This window comes from Diabrotica virgifera, chromosome 8 (assembly GCF_917563875.1).
Source record: "Diabrotica virgifera virgifera chromosome 8, PGI_DIABVI_V3a".
Classification (NCBI taxonomy): Eukaryota; Metazoa; Arthropoda; class Insecta; order Coleoptera; family Chrysomelidae; genus Diabrotica; species Diabrotica virgifera.
The window spans coordinates 92,273,605-92,298,370 of record NC_065450.1 but is presented as its reverse complement, the minus strand read 5'-3'; the positions used below and the strand labels follow the sequence as shown (position 1 = coordinate 92,298,370).

General features: G+C 34.5%; 1 protein-coding gene across 11 annotated transcripts in view; it reads left to right on the top strand.

Moving 5' to 3' along the window:
• LOC126890038 (uncharacterized) overlaps positions 1–24,766 on the top strand; it is a 619,722-nt gene that overhangs the window by 538,242 nt on the left and 56,714 nt on the right. For 10 of the 11 annotated variants that reach the window (XM_050658859.1, XM_050658856.1, XM_050658858.1 and 7 more), the window contains 2 exons: positions 6,413–6,436; positions 18,708–19,013. In XM_050658859.1, coding sequence (XP_050514816.1) covers positions 6,413–6,436; positions 18,708–19,013 — 330 coding nt within the window. The remainder of the gene's footprint in view (positions 1–6,412; positions 6,437–18,707; positions 19,014–24,766) is intronic. The other variant, XM_050658857.1, reaches the window with a different exon arrangement.

Here is a 24,766-nt window from a genome sequence, read left to right as displayed (position 1 = left end):
ATACTCCGAACTTTAAAGGTCAGCTTAATGCTATCAAAATTGGCGACATTATACTCTCTAATTTTTCGAATTTAGATAACAAAATTACTAGTATTGATTCAATAGGCAAGAATAGAATTAGAATTAAATTTAAAGATTATCAATCAGCCAATTTTTTAATCAATCAAAAAGCTTGCTCATTGTTTACAAACAACAATTTAGATGTTTACGTTCCGAAGTTTATACTCCATAGACAGGGTATAATTAGGGACATAGATATAGAATTTTCAGAAGAATATATCAAAAATAAAATTAAACAATATGATATGCACTGTAAGTTCGAAGTAGTTTCGGTTAGAAGAATAAATAGAAAGGTAGAGAAACATATCGAACATAAAACAATAATAAACAAAGTTCCAACAAAATCATGTATTGTTAATGTTAAAGCACAAACTCTTCCTAAATATATCACAATTAATAAAGTGATTAAAGACGTCGAACCCTATGCTCAAAAAGTTCTATTATGTTTCTCTTGCCTTCATTTTGGACACCTTGGATTTCATTGTAAAGCACGTCCCAGGTGCAACAAATGTCATGATTTTCATAATACAAAAGATTGTACAGTAAATGAATATACTCCAACTTGTTTCAGCTGTCAAGGTAATCATTTGACTACACACCTAAGTTCATGTCCTGAATTTTCTAGACAGAAACAAATTAAGAATACGATGTCATCATTAAATTTAAATTTCTTTGATGCATGTAAACAAATTCCGAAAGTTTCATATGCCAATATTGCTGCCAGAAATAGTAGTTCTTCCTTGTCAACCAATTCTAATCAGAATGAGCAATATTATCAAGTAATTGCAAATCAGTCAGCTTCATCCTCAAAGAAATTCTCCTCACAAATGTTCTTCAGCAGTAATAACCCAGAAAAAATAAATTTTAAGCGACAGCGGCCAAGTTCTCCCAATCCTTTGGAATCAGCTAGAAAAGAAATACTTTCTCAAGAAAATATTCCGAGACAAAAAGGTGGTATTTATAATACGTCTAAATATACAGAGCATAAAAATGCAACAAACTTGCAAACACTAGGAGTACCATCACAATTAAATAATGTAAGTTTAGAATTTTTTCTTAATATAATTAGTTCATTAAAACTCACTGAAAATTTAGACAAATCAAAAACAGAGATTATACAACAAATTAATAAATACTTAAGTACGGCAGCGATCTCACAAGAAGACTTACTATTTCAAACATCATAAACTTTTTACAATGGAACTGTCGCTCAGCAGTTTCTAATAAACCAAATTTAGAAGCCTTACTTATTCAAAAAAATGTATATGTGGCCATGTTATCAGAAACATGGTTTAAACCAGAAAATTTTTATAACTTCTCAGGATATAATTGTTTTAGATCTGATCGCCCTGATTGGTACGGAGGCACATCAATTTTAATTAAAAATAAAATAATTACAGAAGAGATAAATTTATTGGATAATTATAATTTTACTTATAATTGCATAGCTGTTAAACTTTCGTGTATCAAGAAACCTATACATATAATATCCGTATATAAAGAACCAGGTATTAGAGTAACGGTTGAAGAATGGGTCAATTTTTTTCAACACATTCCTTCTCCATTCATCATTGGTGAACGCTCACAACATGGCATGGGGTTGCGAAAATAATGATACTCACGGTAAAGTTTTATTAGAGGCGATAGAACAATGTAATCTATTATACTTAAATGATGGTTCTCCAACTCTTACACTAACTTCCAGCCCATCAGCAATCGATATAACAATATGTACCCAGGACATTGTATCTAAATTAACTTGGTCTGTTATTCAAGATCCACATGGTTTTGATCATCTAGCCTTGATCATCGCCTTGGAAAACTCGGAACAAGCAATACAACCTGGTGACAATACACACAAAAGATGGAATTTACATAAAGCAGATTGGAATTTGTATTCATCGAACTTTTATTCGGGAAAACAACCACAAACTTATGAAGAATTAGTTACCGAAATAAACCGATGCGCAACCATTTCAATTCCAAAATCGTACAACAATAACAAATATCCTACAAACAAGCTACCAAAACCATGGTGGGATAATAACTGCGAATCAGCTGCAAATAACCGCAAAACAGCATATAGACGTTATAAAACAAATTCTAATCTTCACAATCTAATTGAATACAAAAAATTAGATGCCTTAGCAAAGAAAACTTTTAAAATTAGAAAAAAATAAAATTGGATAAATTACTGCGAAAGCTTAAACTCCAACACTCCAATCAGCGACGTCTGGAAGAAAGTAAATCGCTACAAAAACCGAAAGCAGTCCAATCAACTTCCGATAAACACCGAAGCTACATGGATAGAAGAGTTCCATTTCAAGATTTCACCTCCTTGGGTTCCAAGTCAAATAAATGAAGCTACAGTTACCGTACCCAGAGAAAACTTGATTCTAGAGAAACCATTTGAATTATGGGAATTACATCATGGACTCAAGCAAAATAATAGTTCATCTCCAGGGATGGAATGTATATCATATTCTATGCTATATTTTCTACCTACAGAATACAAACTATTATTACTACAAATTTTTAACACTATATGGCCAAACAAAAATTTAATTCCCAAAGCATGGAAGGACTACATTGTATTACCTATAAAAAAGCCAGGAAAGCCAGATAACAAAGTTGAATCTTACAGACCTATATCTTTAAGTTCCTGTATACTAAAAACTCTAGAGAGATTAATCAAAAATCGGCTGAATACTGGCTTGAGTCCGAAGATATCCTTCCCAAATCTCAGTACGGCTTTCGATAATCCAGGTCTACACAGGATGCTCTCACTTCCCTAGTCTCTTCTTTACAGGTCAATTTTACAAATCAGGCGTCGACAGCTGCAGCATTTATAGATGTAACTTCAGCGTTTGATAACATCAATTTAGACATTCTTTATAAAAAATTAGTAGATCTTGGAATGCCAGTTAAAATTTCAAATTTCATTGTATTCTTGTACAAGAATAGATGGACTTACTTAAAAATAAACGAGAACCTTTTACCACCAAGGTTAACGAGTATAGGTATACCACAGGGTAGTATTTTAAGTCCACTTCTCTTTTCATTGTACAATATAGATTTAGAACACATAGTACCTCCACACTCTAATATTTTACAATTTGCAGATGATGTTGTGTTGTACACCTACCATTCTTCTCTAGACATTTGTAGACGTCAACTTGAATTTACATTAGATTGTGTAAAAAATGATTACCATTCTCTAGGTTTATCCATATCAACGACAAAGACTGAAATTTGTTTTTCTCCAAAAAACGCCAAATTCCTCAAGGCACCTTCAAATTAGGTAGAATAGAATTTCCGATAAAAAATTGTGTTAAATATCTTGGGACGTATTTGGATCGTAAATTGTTATGGAAGGATCAAATTCATTATATTATAAATAAATTAGAAAATTCTATGAATATCCTTAGAGCTTTTTGTAGAACCGGTTGGGGAGCTGACCCGAATATTGCATTGCTATTCTATCGCTCAATGATTCGACCAATTTTCGACTATAGTTGTCATTTATATAGGTCTGCGTCAACAGGATATCTTAATAAAGTTGAAATCCAAAGGAATAAATGTTTGAGACTCTCTCGGTTACTTAAAATCTACTCTTATTACTATTATTGAGGCAGTTTTGTACATATAAGTTTGTAACTAGAGCTATCTCAAAAAACGTCAGCTACTTAAGGACTATTCGTAACTTGAATATATTAGATTTAAGCCACAAATATTGGTGTAGTAAAAGAACCCCCATATACGTTGAAAGCTATAGGAAATTGACAATATATGAAGACCAAATGTACAAAAATAAAATACCTCCAATTTACACTAAACCTCCTGAAACTCTCTTTTCCAAGGTAATACAAACAAATTACATGGATTCAAACCTTCCAGGCAGTATTATCAACAAAATAATTAAAAACAGGTGGCCTATGTTTCAATATATTTTTACTGACGGCTCCAAAATTCAAAATAAAACCGGAAGTGCAATATATCACTGGAATTCTGAATACAAAGAATCATGCCGATTGCCTAATGAAGCTTCAATATATACTGCCGAATTATCAGCTTTATTACTTGCGTTAAAATATATAGCCTCTGTTGGTATGGACAATTATATCATTTTCACCGATTGTAGAAGTATTGTGGACAAACTCACTTCTATCCAATCGACAAAAAATCTAAACCACATTGAGATAGAAATTAAGAGTCTATATTCTATAGTATTATGATATTACTTCCTCGGGCAGTTCAATTATTATTTGTTGGATTAGAGGACATTCTGGAATATTTGGAAATGAAGAAGTCGACAAATTAGCTAAATCTGCAGCTTTAACCAAACGAAACATAAACAACATACTTCTACCAGTAACCGATATAGATAATATCAGTAAAAACCATTGCAAACAAAATTGGTAACGTGTATATAACCAAAGTACAACGGGAATAAATTTTAGAAATTGCCAACCACTAATTCCCAATGAGAGATGGTTTAAACAAGAATCAAATAGGCTATTTATAAAAACAATAAACAGAATGAGGTCAAATCACGCACTAACCCCAGCATACAAACACAGCATAGGTATCAGTGATAACCCATATTGCGCCTGTGGTGGAATGGGAGATCTACAGCACCTCATATTGGAGTGTGGACAGTACAGACAAAATATTAAAGTAATGTATGAAAAGTTAATTGATCTAAATTGTCCGTTACTTGTCAATTTAAACGAAATTCTTTTTCCAAAAAATAAGCAGACGTTACAATGTCTTTACGAATATGTAACGTCCTGTAAATTTAAATTTTAAATAGGCTTAGATAATAAAATTAAAAATTGTAAAAATGTCACAAAAAATTGAAAAATGTATCCATTAATATATTATAACACCCTGTAAATTTAGATAATAAGTAGGCTTAGATATTAACTTAAAATTGTTATTGTAATACATACCATACAAAAAAAAAACAAATAGTCTGGCTAATTGGCTATGTCAAAGCCATTAATAAAAAAAACCTACTTGTATAAACCATCATGAAAGAAAGATATTTTGTAGAGAAATTTGGGCAAAGAGAAATTCACAAAAGATATAAGTCGGTATAATTTTCAGAAAAGTAAAACAAGACATTACTGAAACCCAATTTGGATTTAGGAATGCCATGGGTACACAAGAGGCATTATTTATATTTAACGTCCTCATGCAAAGATGTATGGATGTAAACCAACTACTCTATGTTTGTTTTATTGATTACAATAAGGCATTTGATAAGGTCCAACACAGCCGTCTTATACAGTTGCTTAAAGATAAACACATTGACAAAAAAGACTTAAGAATAATAACTCATCTCTACTTTAACCAAACAGCAAAGGTCAGACTAGATAAAGAACTTTCGGAGGAAATAGAGATAAAAAAGGCGTAATGCAAGGTTGCATACTCTCTCTCCCTTATTGTTCAATCGTTATTCGGAAGAAATGATTAAAAATCACTCGAAGATGTAACAATTGGAGTAAAAGTCAACGGCAGACCCATCAACAATATCATATATGCCGATGATACTATACTAATTGCAGAGAATATACAAGACCTACAGGCACTCTTAGATAATGTAGTAAATGCTAGGGAGGAAAGCGGACTAATGCTTAACGCTAATAAAACAAAATTTATGACAATTTCCAAAACACAACAAGACATTTTAAACACAAGAGGGGTTCCAATAGAAAAAGTTAAAAAATACAGATATCTTGATACAATTATCAACGAAAATAACGAGTATACAGAAGAAATAGAAATGAGAATTGCACAAGCTAGAACAACATTTAATAATATGAGAAAAGTATTATGCAGAAGAGATCTTAGTTTGCAACACAAAATAAGAATATTACATTCATATTATGTGTTTTCGGTGCTGCTGTATCGGGTGGAGGCCTGGACCTTAAAGAAAGAAATAAGCGATCGACTTTAAGCATTCGAGATGTGGGCGTTATGATAGGGGCTAAATATGTGTTGCTACAAACCATAATGCAGGGAAAAGTATTGGAAGAAGACGCATCTCCTGAGAAAGTGGTATAATTGCAGTTCTATCGACTTGTTCAGAGCTGTTATCTCAAAAGTGAAAATAGCTGTGATGATTACCTCCTTAGAGGAGACGCTACCTAAAGAAGAAGAATCAATGTCTTAATATTACTGACAAAATCGAGCAGTATTACTTCTACGTTAATATAAAATCGATATTTCCCATTGGAGTGTTTGTTTATTTTATTTTTGAATGAGTATTTTCACTTATTTTGCTTTAGTTTTGATGCACATTTTTTTTTTGTTTTTTTGCATGTATTGTGATTTTGTTACCCATCAGACAGTAGAAGAGGAATTGTTGAGGGTAAGTTGAGATTTTTATAGTACGGTATCCGCCAAAATAAACAGTACCGAAATTAAGAGGGCTGTGAAATTGCTCACGCAAGCTGCATTTATCATATTTGGTATACTTGACATTACGTTACGGTTAAAATCTTTGTCACTATGGTTTTTTCTACCGAAAAAGAAGTTTTTTTAGTAGAACATTATTTCCGCTCATACGGAGTTGGACGGAATAATGGTCCATGTTTAACCCTTTGAATGCTGCGGACGTCATTTGACGTCTTTGATTTGCCGTGCCTACAGTGCTATGGACGTCATTTAGTTATTTTGATTTGCCGTGAAGTGCTGTGGCCGACAATTGCAGTTTCCTGCGCACGTGTTCATTTGTGGGTAATTCAAGGCGGGGCTAGCGCTTGCTGAGTAGTGGGCGGTCTCTTTACGTCTGCGTTTAGATGTTGTTATTCACTCATTGCCGATGCTTGTCCCAACACGAAAACATTGCGATTTCTATCAGTTTTACTTTAGTATTGCATCATTTTTACATCAGTATCGTCCTATTAGTTTTTATAAATAATGGACGAGCAGCAACCGGGGCCTTCAAAAGCGTTACCAAGACCTAAGAAGGGGCAGTTTTATACTGAAAAAGAGTTACTTGAAATTCTTACTCGAAGCGACAGTGAAGACGAATACATAGAAAATACGCAAAATGCTTTAGATTCCGATGAAGAAATGGACGTTGCTCAAGAGCCCGAAGACCAAACATCGAATAATACCTACGATTTTCTCTGGAAAAAAAAAGACCTTCTACCAAAAACATTTGCATTTGACTCGTCAGAGGTTGGTTGCACAATTGATGGGCTGACTGCTGAAAATAAACCTTTGGATTTTTGTAAAGTATTTTTTACGGACAATATAGTAAATCATATAGTTACGGAAACAAACAAATTTTATATTTACGTTTGTGAACATGTGGAAGTATCCGCTAAGTCACGTTTGAAGAAATGGAAAGATACAGATTTCAATGAGATGTGGTTATTTTTTGGGATTACATATCTGATGCCTCGTGTAAAAAAATTGCGCCTCAGTGAATACTGGTCAACAAACACACTATTATCTACTCCAGCATTTTCTGAGCTTATGTCGCGTGACAGGTTTTTTCTGATTTTGCGAATGTTGCATTTCTCGGACAACAATCTGCCAAAAAACGGCGACAGTTTGGTCAAGATTAGAGCAGTAATAGACCACGTACGTGATGCTTTCCGAAACGCTGTCAAGCCGCATAAAGAATTGTGCATAGATGAAAGCCTTTTGCTTTTCAAAGGCCGACTCTTTTTCAAACAGTACATACCCTCGAAGAGACATCGATTTGGTGTAAAGTTTTTTGTTTTATGCGACGCAGTGACTGGGTACATTCTCGATTTTGTTGTCTATACTGGAGCAACAACTGACTTACAAACGAATAATTGTAATTTGGGTAAATCTGGCGATGTGGTGCTAACGCTTTTGGCACGCTATTTGGATAAAGGTCATACTTTGTATTGTGACAATTGGTATACAAGCCCCAGTCTGTTTGTATGGCTGTATAATAGAGCTACAAATGCGTGTGGAACTGTGCGGAAAAATAGAAAATATATGCCGCAAATGGCAGAAAAGCTTCAGAGAGGAGAATGGAGTTTCCGAAGTGATGACAAATTGTTGTCGCTAAAATATTGTGATAAACGAGAAGTATACATGCTTACGAGCTTACATAACAACACCGGTATGGAAACTGGTAAAAAAGATCGCCTCACTGGGAGGACAATTGTAAAACCCCAGTGTATTGTTGCATACAATAAGTTTATGGGTGCAGTAGACAAGACGGACATGCTACTGAGTTCAGTAGAGTGCGTCCGAAAAACTGCGAAATGGTACAAAAAAGTTTTCCTTCACCTTATGGATATGGTTCTGCTCAATGCAAACGTTTTGAATAATATAGTAGCAAAAACTAAAACTTCGTTGGCAGAATTTCAACTGACACTCATCCAACAGATAGTGGAAGAAAATCACAAGGGGAAAATGCGCACGTCAGCAGGTCGAAGATCAGTCGACGACAATCCATTGCGGCTTACTTGTAGGCATTTTCCGTCGCATGTACCTCCCACAACAAGTAGGAAAGTTGGACTAAGAAAATGTGTTGTGTGTGCCAAAAACAAAAAAAGAAAAGAAACAAGTTTTATGTGCCGTGAGTGCAATGTGCCTTTATGTGTTGTGAATTGTTTTGAAAGATTTCACACCATCAAACATTTTTAGAAAGTAAGTTCTACATAACAAATGACTATTTGGTTTTATTTTTTGTTTTGGATAATTTTGTTTTTCTTTTGTTATGGATAATTTTGTTGTTTTTTTGTTATGGATAATTTTTTTGTTTTTATTTGTTTTGTTAACATTTGTTTACATTGAATTTGAATGCAAAAATATGTGCAATAATTTTTTAATTTGTTTTATCTATCTTTCTATCCTAAGTTTTTCTAAACAATAGCGTTTTTGTATTTTTTTGTAAAATTTATTTTGTTTCAAAAAAAAATAAAAAAAATTATAAATAATTACCCAATTATTTTGTTTATATAAAACAACGTTATAAAGAATCATTTAGTCGCATTATTTAGCGCGAAAGCGGCCGACCGTTTTGACGTCAGAAATAGCCGCACTGGGGCATGAGTATCGCCGGAGAGAGAGCCGCATCGAAAGGGTTAAAACAAGTGCCAGAAAGATATCAACATCTGAACAAGGCGTCCCCTAGTAAAGCTGTAATGCTAGCGGTTGTTGAGAAATTTCGTCGCACTGGCAGTGTATTATGTCAACGTAAAGGTCGTCGAAGAACAGTTTGTACCAATTCTAATGAAGGGGGCGTGCTAGTGTTTGACCAAATTATCCACTCTTCGCAAAGAAGTCTTGAACAAACAGCACGTAAACTGAATATAAGTGAAACGTAAACGTCGAATGTTCAAATCTATTGGCTGCTTTCCATACCGAATTAAATTTTGCGGTTAAACTTGAGAGAAATTTACTGTGGACACTGGCGGATCCAGAAATTTTTTTTGGTGGGGGGTCATGGATCTTGATGGTGATTACTTTTCTCTGATGCAAGGTCACTTTTAGTCTTACCACCAATAGGATAAGTGGGTTTTCAAATATTTTGGGGGGTGTCATGACCCCGTAACCCCCGCTCTGGATCCGTCAGTGACTGTGGACGCGTGCAGCTTAGTGTATGAAGATCCCGATTTTTTAAGAAACGTGGTTTTCTGACGAAAGTCACATTCACCTTAACGGTTACATCAACCGACAAACAAATCGATTCCTTGAGTTTGAACGTTCTGATGCCATTGCAGAAAAGCCTCTCCACAGTGCTATTTGGGTTACTCGAGCTTTGTATGGTCATGATGGGATATTTGGTCCTTATTTTGTTGAAGACGAGAATGAGCTGCCAGTTACTGTCAATCAAGAGCGGTATATACATAATATTGTGACACCTTTTGTCAGAGATTTAAAAACCTTTTGTCGTGCGAGTAATTTAAAAATCCCTAAGCAATTGTTTCAACAGGATGGCGCAACAAGCCATACAGCTGAACGCTCCATAAATTTGCTCCGTGTATCCACCTCATTCACCGGATTTAAAACCACCTGATGCCTACATTTGGGGTATGATGAAGAATTCCATATTTCGCTCGGAAAATCCGCCAGAAACTGTTGTTAGAGAACTACGGCAAAGAATAATTACTTATTTTCAACATTTGCGGCAACCACTTTTCTTAAAAATGCTTAACGATCTTCAGAAACTTTATGAAGCTTCTTTGCAACGTCATGGTGCACATTTTGAATATATGTAGTATAAAAATTAATTCATAAATACATTTTTTTATATTCGGTACTGTCGATGTTGGCGGATATACTGAATTCGCTCTACCGAGATTCACTTTGACACATTCGGAATAGGAAACATACAACACAAAAATTCCTACCTCATACTATTAACTGCTAAAATCAACTTAATCTTTCATTAAAAAAAGAAGAATTATTAGAAATAGTGGGAGTGTCTACTAATCTCATAAAATTTCGTGGAGTTTATTTCTACAAAATATTTTTATTTTGTACAATAAATAATTTTCTCATTTGTTATCAATACATTATAATGGTGTAAATAAATAATTATTGATAAGGTATTGGCGTAAGGTTTATGTTATTTTTATGTCTGTTTACTATTAATAATATTGGCTATGAGCGTTGGTTGTGTAGTAATTTCCAGTCACATCTGACAACTGAATTTCCCAAAAAAGAAATTACTAACGTCAGTATCAAAGTGAATCTCGATAGAGCGAATTCAGTATACCTACTGTATTTTTGTACAAATTTTAATTTGCTATTCTTAAAATATATAGGGTGGACACCAGTTAAGGAATAAAATTTGTGTTATTTTAAAATAATTATAAAAACGCTGAGACTCGTTTTTATGAGAACTCTTAATATAAATGTATGTTTTTCAAACATAAATTTAAATGTAAAGGGTGATTCACGCAAGTCTAACATAATCTATAATTTTTATTTTTAATGGAACACTCTGTATATTTTTATATTTGTAAAAGCTGCTTGACAATCTCATTTCAACGAACTTTATCATGTAGGGTCTAGTATGAATAATACAGAATGAAATTTTTGAAATTATACAGTGTGAAAACTACTTATGGAATAAAATTGTGTGTTATCTGAGAAAATTATAAAAAACGCTGGTACCAGTCAACTTTTAAATTCAAATATGCGCTTTTTAAATATAAATTTAAATGTACAAGGTGATTCACGCAAGTATAGCTTAGTTCGTCATCATTATTTTTAATTAAACGTCCTGTCATCATCATTCTCTTTGCCTTATCCCTATGCGGGGTCGGCTTCCCTAATTGCATTTCTCCACACAATTCTGTCTTGGGTCATATCAATGTTAATCCCCTTTACCAACATGTCCTGCCTTATCGCCTCCCCCCAGGTCTTCTTTGGTCTTCCTCTCCTACTCCTTCCAGGAATCTGCACTTCAGCTATTCTTCGTATTGGGTGATTAACGTCTCGACGTTGAACATGACCGAACCATCTTAACCTATGCTCTCTCATTTTGGCATCAATTGGTGCCACACCTAGACTTCCCCTAATATACTCATTTCTAATTTTATCCTTCTTTGTCACTCCACTCATCCATCTAAGCATTCTCATTTCCGCCACATGCATTCGTTGTTCCTCTTTCTTTTTCACTGCCCAACATTCAGTTCCGTACATCATAGCCGGTCTTATGGCTGTTTTATAGAATTTTCCCTTCAGCTTCATTGGAATTTTTCTGTCACACAACACACCACTCGCTTCTTTCCACTTCATCCATCCAGCCCTAATTCTACTGCATGCATCTCCATCTATTTCTCCATTACTCTGTAATACCGATCCTAGGTACTTAAAACTATTGCTTTTCACAATCATTTCACCATCCAAAGATACCATTTTATTTGTAGTAGCTCCATCTTTAAATGAACATTCCAAATACTCTGTTTTTGTCCTACTAAGTTTTAAACCTTTTTCCTCCAGAGCTTGTCTCCACTGTTCCAGTTTTTGTTCTAAGTCTCTTTCACTATTTCCTACTAACACGACATCATCAGCATACATTAAGCACCATGGAATGTTACCCTGTAGTTTCGCTGTTATCTGGTCCAAAACTAATGAGAATAAATACGGACTAAGCACAGAGCCTTGGTGCAATCCTACTTTCACATGAAATTTATCAGTCTCTCCCACACCTGTCCTAACACTAGTCGTTACTCCCTCATACATATCCCTCACAATCTTTACATATTCACCAGGGACTCCTTTCTTATTGAGTGCCCACCACAGAATCTCTCGAGGAACTCTATCATATGCTTTCTCAAGATCAATGAATACCATATGAGCGTTTGTTTCTTTACTCCTGTATTTTTCCATCAACTGCCTTATAATGAAAATTGCATCTGTTGTTGATCTACCCTGCATAAAGCCACATTGATTCTCGGATATTTCGGTCTCTTCACGTATCCGTCTGTCAATTACTCTTTCCCATATTTTCATGGTGTGGCTAAGCAGTTTTATAGCCCTGTAGTTTGTACATTGTTGTATATCTCCCTTGTTTTTGTAAACAGGTACCAGTATACTGCTTCTCCATTCGTCTGGCATTTGTCCGACTTCCATAATTCTATTAAATAGACCTGCTAGCCACCTTGTTCCTGTCTCTCCCAATGCTCTCCATACTTCCCCAGGAATATCATCTGGTCCTACCGCTTTTCCTTTCTTTATTTTTTGAAGCGCTTGAGCCACTTCCTCGTTGGTTATTTTGGTGACCATTGCTGCTACTGTCTCCGTTGACTCTACAGGCTGTCTGTCAAATTCTTCATTTAATAAGCTGTCAAAGTACTTTCTCCATCTCTTTTTGACTTCCCTTTCGTGAACTAGTATTTTATTATTTTCATCACGGATACATCTAATCTGGTTAAAATCTTTTGCTTTCCTTGCTCTCTGTTTGGCTATTTTATATATCTTCGTTTCGCCTTCCCTGGTATCAAGTTGATCATATAGGTTTGAATACGCTTCTGCTTTGGCTTTTGCTACTGCTACTTTCGCTTCCTTTTTCGCCACCATATAGTTTTGAAGATCTGTGTCGGATCTGGTTTCTTGCCATTTTTTATATAATTTTCTCTTCTCTTTTATTTTTCCTTGTACTTCGTTTGACCACCACCAAGTCTCTTTATCCTCAAACTTTTTTCCTGACGTTTTCCCAAGTATTTCAATAGCAGTCTCTCTAATACTACTGGCCATTTTTCTCCAAATTGTATTAGGGCTTCCTTTCATGTTCCACCATATTTTTTCTACTATTCTTCTCCTGAATAGACCTTCTTTCTCATCTTTCAGCAGCCACCATTTGATTTTTTGTGGTCCTCTCCGATATTTTTGTTTAGTTTCGCTTTTTACTTCGATGTCCAGAACAAGCAGCTTATGTTGTTGGCTTACTGTCTCACTCACTATTACCTTGCAGTCCTTGCATTCACGTATGTGTTCTTTCCGTATCATGAAGTAGTCTATTTGGGATTGATGTTGTCCACTTTTGTAGGTAATAAGTTGAGTTTCTCTCTTTTTAAAGAATGTGTTAACAATCGCCATATCCAATGCTGTTGCTAATTCAAGCATGTCATCTCCAGCTTCATTTAAATTCATTTTAATTAAACGTCCTGTATATTTTAAAAAGTTCCTTAACACCTGATCTCAACAAACTGTATTATATAGGCTCTTTTATGAATAATACAACGTGATATTTTGAAAATATAATGTGTTTGTCAAGAAAAAATATAAAACCCAATATATTGATATTTCATTTATCAAATTGATTGATTTAAAAAATATATCGTTATTTAAAGTGTGATGTATTAGATATTTCAAAATTTTATATACACACAACCGAACTTATATGGAATCACCTGATATTTCTTATTATTTCGTGCGAATTTAAAAAAACGAACACACGAAATCAAACATAATTTATTTTAAAGCAATTTAATAACAAATGCATAACAATTAAATAAAACAATAAAGTATTTAACAAACAAATTGAAATTAGTCGTTTTATAAAAAATTTCAATGTAAAACGAATAATGTTTAAATTGTTTTTATTTATTTTTTTTTGTTTTTTTTTTGTAGTCAGTGTTATCACCTCTAGTCCTTATGCAAGCTTCAGTTTGCGTGGGCACGCTCCTAATCAAATTATCAACATTTTGTTGTGGTAGATTGCTCCATCCTTCAAGAGCAGCTTGTTCTATCCGTGAGGTGTTTTGTAGATTATCCTGACGAGCTCTAATTTTTCTTTTAAGCGTATCCCACAAATTTTCTATAGGGTTAAGCTCGGGTGAGCAAGCAGGCCACTCCAAACAAGGGATACCTTTTGCTTCAATGATGTCTCTAGTCACTCTAATGGTATGTGGAGGTCCATTATCATGTAAGAAAATTAAATTTTCTCCTGTTGCACCTCTCCAGAACCTAACTACAGGTTATCAACATAACTGTGAGCAGTTAAAGTTGATTGGATGAAAATTAAATGAGTTTTTTTGCGGATCACAATTCCTCTCCAGAACATTACACTTCTTCTTGTATATTTGTGAACCGATCTGACAGTTTTCGTTCTTGCTTGTCTTCCTCGACCTCTAAGTACACGATTTCGTGGGTCATCTGATTTTACACAAATCCTGACTTTTTCTGAAAATAGCACTTTTGTCAGTTCCCAATGTTCCAATTTTTGTGGTGAAGACACCAATTTAGGTGATCAATCTTGTGCTCCCTGGATAACTCGGGAACCCATAACTGTCTCCTGCTGTATACTTCTTGGCACGAACTCTTCTTCTTATCGTTTTAACTGAAAGAGTTACACCTGTAGCTTCCAAAAGCTGCCTTTGGAGCTGCAGGTGAGAAATGGTTGGGTGTCTTCCAGCTGAATGGACAATTAAAAGATCGTGGCGAGCCGTTATTACTTTTTAGCGACTTTCCCTTGCTTTATTTTTGAGCTTTCTTAGTCCTGTTACCTAGCATATATTTTGGACAGAACGCCCTGTGTTACGCCTAGCTCTACAGCTATGTCCCTCTAAGAACATTACTTGTTCCACAAGACCAATAATATTTCCCCTTTGTAAGTTTTTTAACCTCATATGACGCATATTTTCTTGTTTTTGGACGCAAAAGTTAGTTTATTTATTTTCGTTCAATTGGAACTCAAGCCAATACTAGTGTGACCAACTAGTCCGAAAAATCCGGGACATGGCCCGAAATAAAAAGTCGTGTCCCGGCGTCCCGGACAAGTCTTCCGGGCCATCCGAATTTTCAACGTTTTGGTAAAATTCTATTTTGAAATTTTGAATACGTTATTCTGCAAATAATTCACAGCAAATTGAATTGGTGGGACGATAAAAAGTCGACAATTTCTAGGGTGTAATAATACTAACAGCACATCCAAAACGCGTGCATTTTATATCGTGGTATTATAGTTCTACGAAACCTATAACGGTCAACTTTTTTTCGTTTTTGTATGGAAAGCTAGACTTAGAAATTGCAAATGGGACAAAGAAAGCTACAAGATTAATAATACGATACTGGGAAAAAGGGAAATCAGCCAGGAAACTAAAATACATATAGGTATACAATCACAGTACCAACACGTCTATATACAAGCGAGACATGAGTTACCTACAAATAAAAGACATGAAAGTGCCATAAATGCAGCAGAAATAAAGCAATTGAGCAAAATAGCTGGAAAGATGAAGCTGGACAGGGAAAGGAACGAACACATCAAAAACGTGCTAAGACAGGAAGCAATAGAGAAAAAAATTGAAAAAAGAAAACTGAATTGATTTGGACATATAACTGGAATAAACGAGAACAGACTAGTAAAGAAGGTGACAGATGCGAAAAGACAGGGGGATAAATGAAGGGGTGGATGGAACAGACCTAGAAAGGGGTCGATGGAACAAATCCAGGAAATCAGGATTAAGAGAGGGAAACAGTGCAACAGATGAAGGAAATGGCAGGAGACCGGAAGGCGTGGAAGAAATGTGTAACAGATAGATAGGTGACAGCAAAGTCTGACATTCTGCATCTAGCAAAGTCCTTATTGGGCATAAGGACAACGAGAAATATTATAATTATCGTCTTCTGAAAAAAACAATGGACCGATTTTCATTGAAAAGTCCCGGATTTCAGGTATTTTTTTCAGCCTTGTCCCGGATTCGACTGAATTGGAGTTGGTCACACTACCTATACCGTACCGAGCTGTACTATCTGATTGTCTTATAGATTTGTTTATTTTCAATAAAAACCTTTATTCTTCGCAACAATAACAAGTTTTTTCAAAAGAAATAAATATTACTTTGAAATACATGGTGATTCCTAATAAGTTTGGATGTGTGTATATAAACATACATACTTGACGAAAAATATACATAATTTAAAAATCTCAACTTATATTATTCACAATTTTTTGGATGTGTTGGTCAGTAGCTTCTAAAAACATAAAAATATAAAAGGTATTACATTATAAATAAAAATGATGAACCATGCAAGATTTGTGTGAATCACCCTATACCTTTGAATTTATGTTTAGAAAGCGTAAATTTTAATCTACGTTTTTACTGAAAATTTGACCCCCTCCGAAACTCAGAAACCAAGAGTTTCTTCTAAATAAAAAAAAACACGTAAATTTATACTGGAAGGGGGACGAATTTTCATGCAAAATTCATGCCCTCAAATGTAACCCCCTACTACCCCGCATCCACCACCAGTTTTTCTTAAATAGCAAGGTGTCTACACGAAACACTATTTTGTTTAATTTGCGTAATAACTGAATATAATTTTGGATTTAACTAACTTATTGGTTGAATATCCAATCTCAATATATCATATTGAGGTGTTCATTGATCTTGAGAAAGCATATGATAGAGTTCCTCGAGACATTCTGTGGTGGGCACTTAATAAGAAAGGAGTCCCTGGTGAATATGTAAAGATTGTGAGGGATATGTATGAGGGAGTAACGACTAGTGTTAGGACAGGTGTGGGAGAGACTGATAAATTTCATGTGAAAGTAGGATTGCACCAAGGCTCTGTGCTTAGTCCGTATTTATTCTCATTAGTTTTGGACCAGATAACAGCGAAACTACAGGGTAACATTCCATGATGCTTAATGTATGCTGATGATGTCGTGTTAGTAGGAAATAGTGAAAGAGACTTAGAACAAAAACTGGAACAGTGGAGGTAAGCTCTGGAGGAAAAAGGTTTAAAACTTAGTAGGACAAAAACAGAGTATTTGGAATGTTCATTTAAAGATGGAGTTACTACAAATAAAATGCTATCGTTGGATGGTGAACTGATTGTAAAAAGCAATAGTTTTAAGTACCTGGGTATTACAAAGTAATGGAGACATAGATGGAGATGCATGCAGTAGAATTAGGGCTGGATGGATGAAGTGGAAAGAAGCGAGTGGTGTGTTGTGTGACAGAAAAATTCCAATGAAGCTGAAGGGAAAATTCTATAAAACAGCCATAAGACCGCCTATGATGTACGGAACTGAATGTAGGGCAGTGAAAAAGAAAGAGGAACAACGAATGCATGTGGCGGAAATGAGATTGCTTAGATGGATGAGTGGAGTGACAAAGAAGAATAAAATTAGAAATGAGTATATTAGGGAAAGTCTAGGTGTGGCACCAATTGATGCCAAAATGAGAGAGCATAGGTTAAGATGGTTTGGTCATGTTCAACGTCGAGACGTTAATCACCCAATACGAAGAATAGCTGAAGTGCAGATTCCTGGAAGGAGTAGGAGAGGAAGACCAAAGAAGACCTGGGGGGAGACGATAAGGCAGGACATGTTGGTAAAGGGGATTAACATTGATATGACCCAAGATAGAATTGTGTGGAGAAATGCAATTAGGGAAGCCGACCCCGCATAGGGATAAGGCAAAGAGAATGGTGATGATGAGGTGTTTGCAAATATACGAAGAGGCTTTGAAAATAGACTGTATTGTTGTATGGAGGTCAGAGGAGGTTATTCGAACATTTAATTGGTTAATTTGATGAAATTGTAAGTTTTTTTTATTAATGATGTTCAACCAATAAATTAGTTATATCCAAAATTATCTTCAAAGTTATTCCGCAAATTAAAAAAAAGTAGTGTCGTGTAGAGAAAACAATACCTTTCAAATGATGTGCCACTCGACCACACTTGCTATTTAAAAAAAAATGGGGGTTGATACGAGGCACTAGGGGGTTACATTTGAGGACATGAATTTTGCATGAAAATTTGTCCCCCTACCAGTATAAATTGAGGGTTTTTTTAATTCTGAAGAATCTCTTGGTTTCTGAGTTTCTGGGAGGGTCAAATTTTCGTTGGAACACAATGTGTATAATTACATGTCTAAAGGTTAAAAACCCAAGAACAGAAAACAAAGAAAAATAAGTTGATTATAATCTGGATTTATAAGTGGATTCCAGAAAAGTGGATTATATGTTATTTTTATAATTCAGCTTAAATACGCAGTGTGGTTTCGTTTCGATTCAGAAGTGTTCATGTAGCCCCACTAAAGACGTTTAGGGACAGAAGCAGCTGTCTGGTGATGGTGGACCACCTCTGAATCGAGAGGAAACATAAATTGCCTTTCAATTTCAAGAATAAGTTGATTATATATTACAATAATAATATTCATAATGTGCCTTATAATTTACAGTCAGAAACTCACAACCCATTTGAAAGTCAGCACTTGACGAATGGGATCTTCAACAGTCTGTGTCCCGACAATGACGTGAGCGATGACGGCAGCGGCCAAAACGAAGCGAAAGTGATATCAGAACTGGCTGAGCTACGGAGGCAAGTGCTATTCCTGCAAGGCCAACTGGAGGATAGGGAGAAGACGGTGCAAAATCTTCAAGAACAGATGGTACGGCTCGCAGAAGACAACTACCACGCCAATTCCGCACCAGCTTCCACCACGTGCGAAAGTTCCACGTGTAACGCAGCTACACAAACAGAAAGGGTAAGTTGGAAGTTTCTATGTACATTTGATTATACCACATTTCTTATGATCTCACAGTACAATAGTCTACATATTCAAAAAAAGAATTATTTCTTACAGAGTCATCCTAAAAATTTTACCAGTTAATATACAGGGTATTTCTAAATAAGTATGACAAACTTTAAGGGTTAATTACACATGTAAAAATATTAACAGTTTGCTCTATAAACAAATATCCGCAAATGTTTCGTTTCCGAGATAGGGGATGTTTTTCTTTCAAACTGCCAATTTACTTATTGCTCTAAGACCGGTTGAGCTATGAAATTGAAATTTAGTGAGTTTTAAGAGGTACTTAGTTATTGCGCATTTTTTTACATACAAATAATAATTTTGTAGTTATCCTTGGCGCTCATATTGGTAATGGTCTGATTTTTTTAAGAAAAAAGTAGTACGCCACTGAGATATTTCGAATTAAAAATTATTTTTAAATTTCACGTTTAATTTATGATAAAAAACCTAACTCGTCTCGTTTTTATAAAAAAAACATCTTAGCGCGTATTTTTTTATTTCATTAATAGCGCAAAGCTACAACAAATGTTCAAAATGACCTCCTTCAGAGGTGACAGAAGAATTTTATAATCCTCATTGGCGCGCGTGAGAATGATGGTCTGACTTTTTTAAAATTAGAAAAATAGTACGCCACTGAGATATTTCACATTAAAAATCATTTTTGAATTCCTCGTTCAGTTTACGACAAAAAATCCTTATTATCTTTCTCATATGAGGCGCCGTTAAAAAAAAAATAAAACATCTTAACATTTACAAAATACATATTTGAAATAAGTTTCTACCCATATGGAAACTAACGTGTGATCCAAAATTATTGTCACCATAGGTGGCTCTGAACGACAGAGATAGCTATACAGTGCATGTCTATTCTTAATTCAGATATATTTACCAGTTTACGTCAACTTTGCAGTGTACGTCAACTTCAAGAAAAGTTAGGTTATGTAGAGATGTTGGTTGTTTGATTTTATTTATTATTGTTACTTATAATGTTGTTAATTCTTTTTATTTTTGATTAAAGTTCTGTGTTAAAGGTTTTGACTGATTTTTTATGTTTTATAATGTTAATCAAAATTAATTGATAAACCAATGATATAAATTCAGATTCAAAGAGGACATACGTAATTTTTTGCACGGCTAGCTTTGATCCCAATAATTTTGGATCGCTCGTTACCTCGAATACATTGTAAGCTTTTACGTAAGAATCCTTTGTAAGATGTCTTATTTATTTGTATAAAAACGGCGCCTCATATGAAAAAAGGCAAGATATATTTTTTGTCATAAATTATACGAGCAATTCAAAAATGATTTTTAATGTAAAATATCTCAGTGGCGTACTATTTTTATCATTAGAAAAATTCAATGAGGAATATAAAATTCTTCTGTCACCACTGAAGAAGGTCATTTTGAACATTTGTTGTAGCTTTGCGCCTGGTTGAAATCTAATTAGTGATATTTTCTGTTATTGTTCTAGTTTAGTATTATTGTATTAGATAGTTCTTGATAATGTATTAATGTCCGACTGGTTTATTATTTGACAAATAATGACATTATTTCGAAGTCTATTAAGTACGATATAACGCCCAAGGGCGTGTTATTGAACAATAACGCCCTAGGGCCTATTAAATTTAAATAACGAGTTAAATACTGTCAAGTTGACAAATAAAACTCAGTAAAACTATGGTTACCACAATTACGTTACGACTATTTCTGGTAAATGTACTTATTTGAAAACTAATTAATTCGAAATTCATTCAAATTTTTTGCATATAAAGAATAATTTAGTCGGACATTAAACGTTGAAGGCACCACGTGTATTATAATAATAACGCTTTCGGTCAACGTATATACCTCGGGCCGAAGGCTCTCGGTCTATACACCATTAGGGCAGTCAATGAGGATATTTGTCTCCGAATTCCATCCTACTATATCGATTTACTTGATATTTTTACAATAAGAAGGGAATAGCTCAAGAAACAAAGTCTATCCTATGCCGATGTGCGCTTTTATCTTGGGGGCGGTTCCCACCCCTTCTCGGGGGTGAAAAATGTTTTGATTAAAACAGCCACGGAAGAGTCTAGAGAACCTAATTTTAAGCAAAAACTGTTCTATAATTATTTTTTGAAAACTCAATACTTTTTGAGTTATTCGTGGTTGAAAATTGGCCATTTTCATTGAAAATGGCACCTTTTCGGACGGATTTTTGCGAATACCTTAAAAACTATGCATCTAACAAAAAAACTATATGAAATATCTGTAGGTTATAAAAAAACAAAGAGATTCGTTCCTTCATAAATCTTCTAGTTAAAATACAAAGAGGGATATGATAGGTAAGAAGAGTTTGTTTTTTTGCTGCATGCTGGAATCGGTGTATTCAAGTTGAAATAACAGAGAAACTGTCGATTTTAGGTGTATAATTATACTAATAACTTCTGTAGTGCTTGAAAAGACCTTTAAAATGAGCAATACTAAATGTCGATTACATTCAAACTAAGTGAGACAATCTGCAAAAAAGTTGATAACTAATGTATTTTAAGAAAAAATGAGAAGTAGGATTTAACCCCTCATCCATTAAAGTCTACAATACTTTTTATTATAGTGTTATTTCTATGTTCAAAAAGTTGGACTGGATTAAAATTAATGGTTTTTGAAAAAAATAAGATGTAGGGCCTTTTCAGATTAAAACCTTTTCAGGGATACCACACAAAAATGTAGGGCCTTTTCAGATAAAAATTTCCTTTTTATTTTTCATTACTATATCTTTTATCATTTTCAAGTTACATGGAGAAAAAGGAAAATTTTTAAGAAATTTTAAAAATGCGCTCTACAATTTGATCCTTTTTTCAAAAACCATTCATTTTAAACCCGTCCAACTTTTTGAACATAGAACTAATACTATAATAAAAGGTATTATAGAAGGAAAACGATGCATTTACATTTTGGTGGATGCGGGTTAAAATTACTTCTCATTTTTTCTTAAAATACATTAGTTATCAATTTTTTTTTGCAGCATATCTCGCTTACTTATAATGTAATGGACTTTTAATATAGCTCACTTTAAAGCCCGATTCTCATTAGACGTGCAAGGAACCGTACCGGCAACGGCAAGGCACATGCTCGGCAAAGATTGTTTCGAAAAGAACGTCGCTTGCCGGTGCCTGGCACGCATAGTGTGAATTGCATCCCGTGAAGTGCATAAGATTTTATGTAAAATGTATCTTGCCGAGCCGATGCTTTGCCCATGCCGAGCACTTGCCTTGCATGCTAGTGAGAATCAGCCTTAAAGTTCTTTTCAAGCACTACAAAAGGTATTAGTAGCATTATACACCTAAAATCGACAGTTTCTCTGTTATTTCAAGTTGAATGCACCAATTTGAGAATGTATCAAAAACAAACTATTTTCACCTACCATATCTCTTTTTGTGTTATAACTAGAAGATTTATATAGGCAAGTGTCTCTTTGTTTTTTATAACCTACAAAAATGTTCAATATAGTTTTTTTAGTTAGATGCATAGTTTTTAAGGTATTCGCAAAAACAATTTTCAACCACGAATATCTCAAAAAGTATTGAGTTTTCAAAAAAAAATTATAGAACAGTTTTTGCTTAGAATTAGGTTCTCTAGCGAATTCCGTGGTCATTTTAACCAAAAAATTTTTCCACCCCTAAGAAGGGGTGGGAACCACCCCAAGATAAAAGCACACATCGGCATAGGGTAGACTTCAAATTAGGAGATAAGTAGAGGCTAGGCCAAAAATTTCATTAAAATCCATGCAGTAGGATAGAATTCGGAGGTAATATCCTATTCTTGGTCCCATTGACCTCAAGCGTTATTATCCTTATAATACCCTTGGTACCTTAATAACTATAATTAAATGAAAAATACGCGCTAAGATGAATATTTTTGCATAAAAACGGCATTTTTGCATTTTCCATATGAAAATAATACAAGAGAGGTTTTTTATCATAATTTAAACGTGGAATTTAAAAATAATTTTTAATTTGAAATATCTTAGTGGCGTATAATTTTTTTTTTCTTTAAAAAAATTCAGACTATTACCCGTATGCGCGCAAATGATGCATACAAAATTTGTATATGTATGTCAAGAAAATGCGCAATAGCTGACTATTAAAACCGACCAAATGTCATTTTCATAGCTCAACCGGTCTTAGAGCAATAAATAAATTACCAGTTTGAAAGAAAAGAAGCATTGAAGTTGAAGGATCATGAACACTCAGCTTCATGTGATTTTGTTGACGATGTAGACAGACAACCTAAGCTGGAGAAGCCCTTAACGCGATGGACCGACGACCTCAAAAGAATTGGATAGCGCAGAACAGAAGAAGATGGAAATATTATATTCCTGAATGAAATATTGATGTACTGTAGTGAATGTGGAGCAGGCAAAAAGAAATGAAACTGATGGAAAAATTGTACAGATGAGAATACTTATGTGGATGAGTTGTGTTAGGTTAGACTTCTTCTTCTTTAAGTACGGTGCCCAAATTTGAGGCGTGAGTAGCTTCCATGACAATTTGCCTGTATCGTTCTTTAATCTTGCGCGGCATGTAATAATTGATCTGCTGATAAGCCAGTCCATTTATGCCAGAAGAAATATCCATGAACATTTCTTCCTACCAATTCCTCTTTTTCCGTCGATCTTTCCATCGAGTATTAACTGCAGTATCCTGTATCTGCCAGCTCTCATTATATGCCCCAGATATTCAAGTTATTTTATCATCTTCATTAAGTCACCTTCGCATTGACCTGCTCTCTTTATGACTTCTCTGTTTGAAATGCGTTTAACCTATGATATTCTGAGCATTCTACGATATGACCACGACCACATCTCGAAAGCTTCTAATTTGTTCATAATGTTAACCTTCATGATCCAGGTTTCACATTCATATAGTAATACAGGATACACATAACATTTTAGGAACTTATTCTTAGTTGTAAGTTCAGCTGAGAATTGTTCAGAATAGATCTAAGTTTCGTAAATGCTCCTCTTGCAATTTCTATACAAGTTTTGATTTCTTCATCCGGATTTATTGTCTCATTTATCTATCCTAGGTATTTACAATGGTTAACTTTGGTTATCAGTTCATTACTGACAATTAGTTGCTTATGGCCGACGTCTTGTTTACTAACTACAAGTTGTACTTTACTAACTACAAGTTGTACAAAGTACTTTGTCTTTGTTGTATTTATGTTAAGTCCGTTATTGGAGCATTATCTATTGACTCGATCTATAAGGAATTGAAGATCTTCGATACTTTCAGCCATGATCGCGGTGTCATTTTCATATCTGATGTTATTAATAGTTTCTCCCCGATTCGAACGCCACATTGCCCTTCCAAGGCTTCAGTAAAAATGATTTCTGAGTAAACGTTAAACAAAGTTGGAGACAACACACAACCCTGTCTGACACCTCTTCGAATGCAAATTTTGTCTATTTCTTTGTCGTCTACCAGAATATAAGCTTCTTTATTCCAATATAGATGTTGTAAAAGTCCCAGATCTTTATCTGGTTAGAGGTTAGACGAAAGATGAAAATTAAAAAGGAATTTCTTAGGGAAATTCGAGATATGGCACCAACTAATAAATGTTACTAAAATGTGGGACCATAAGTTAAGATTATCAGAGCAGGTTGATCATTCAATTGAGAATCGTTCAGTACGCAAAATATTATTGTTTTAAGCTTCCTC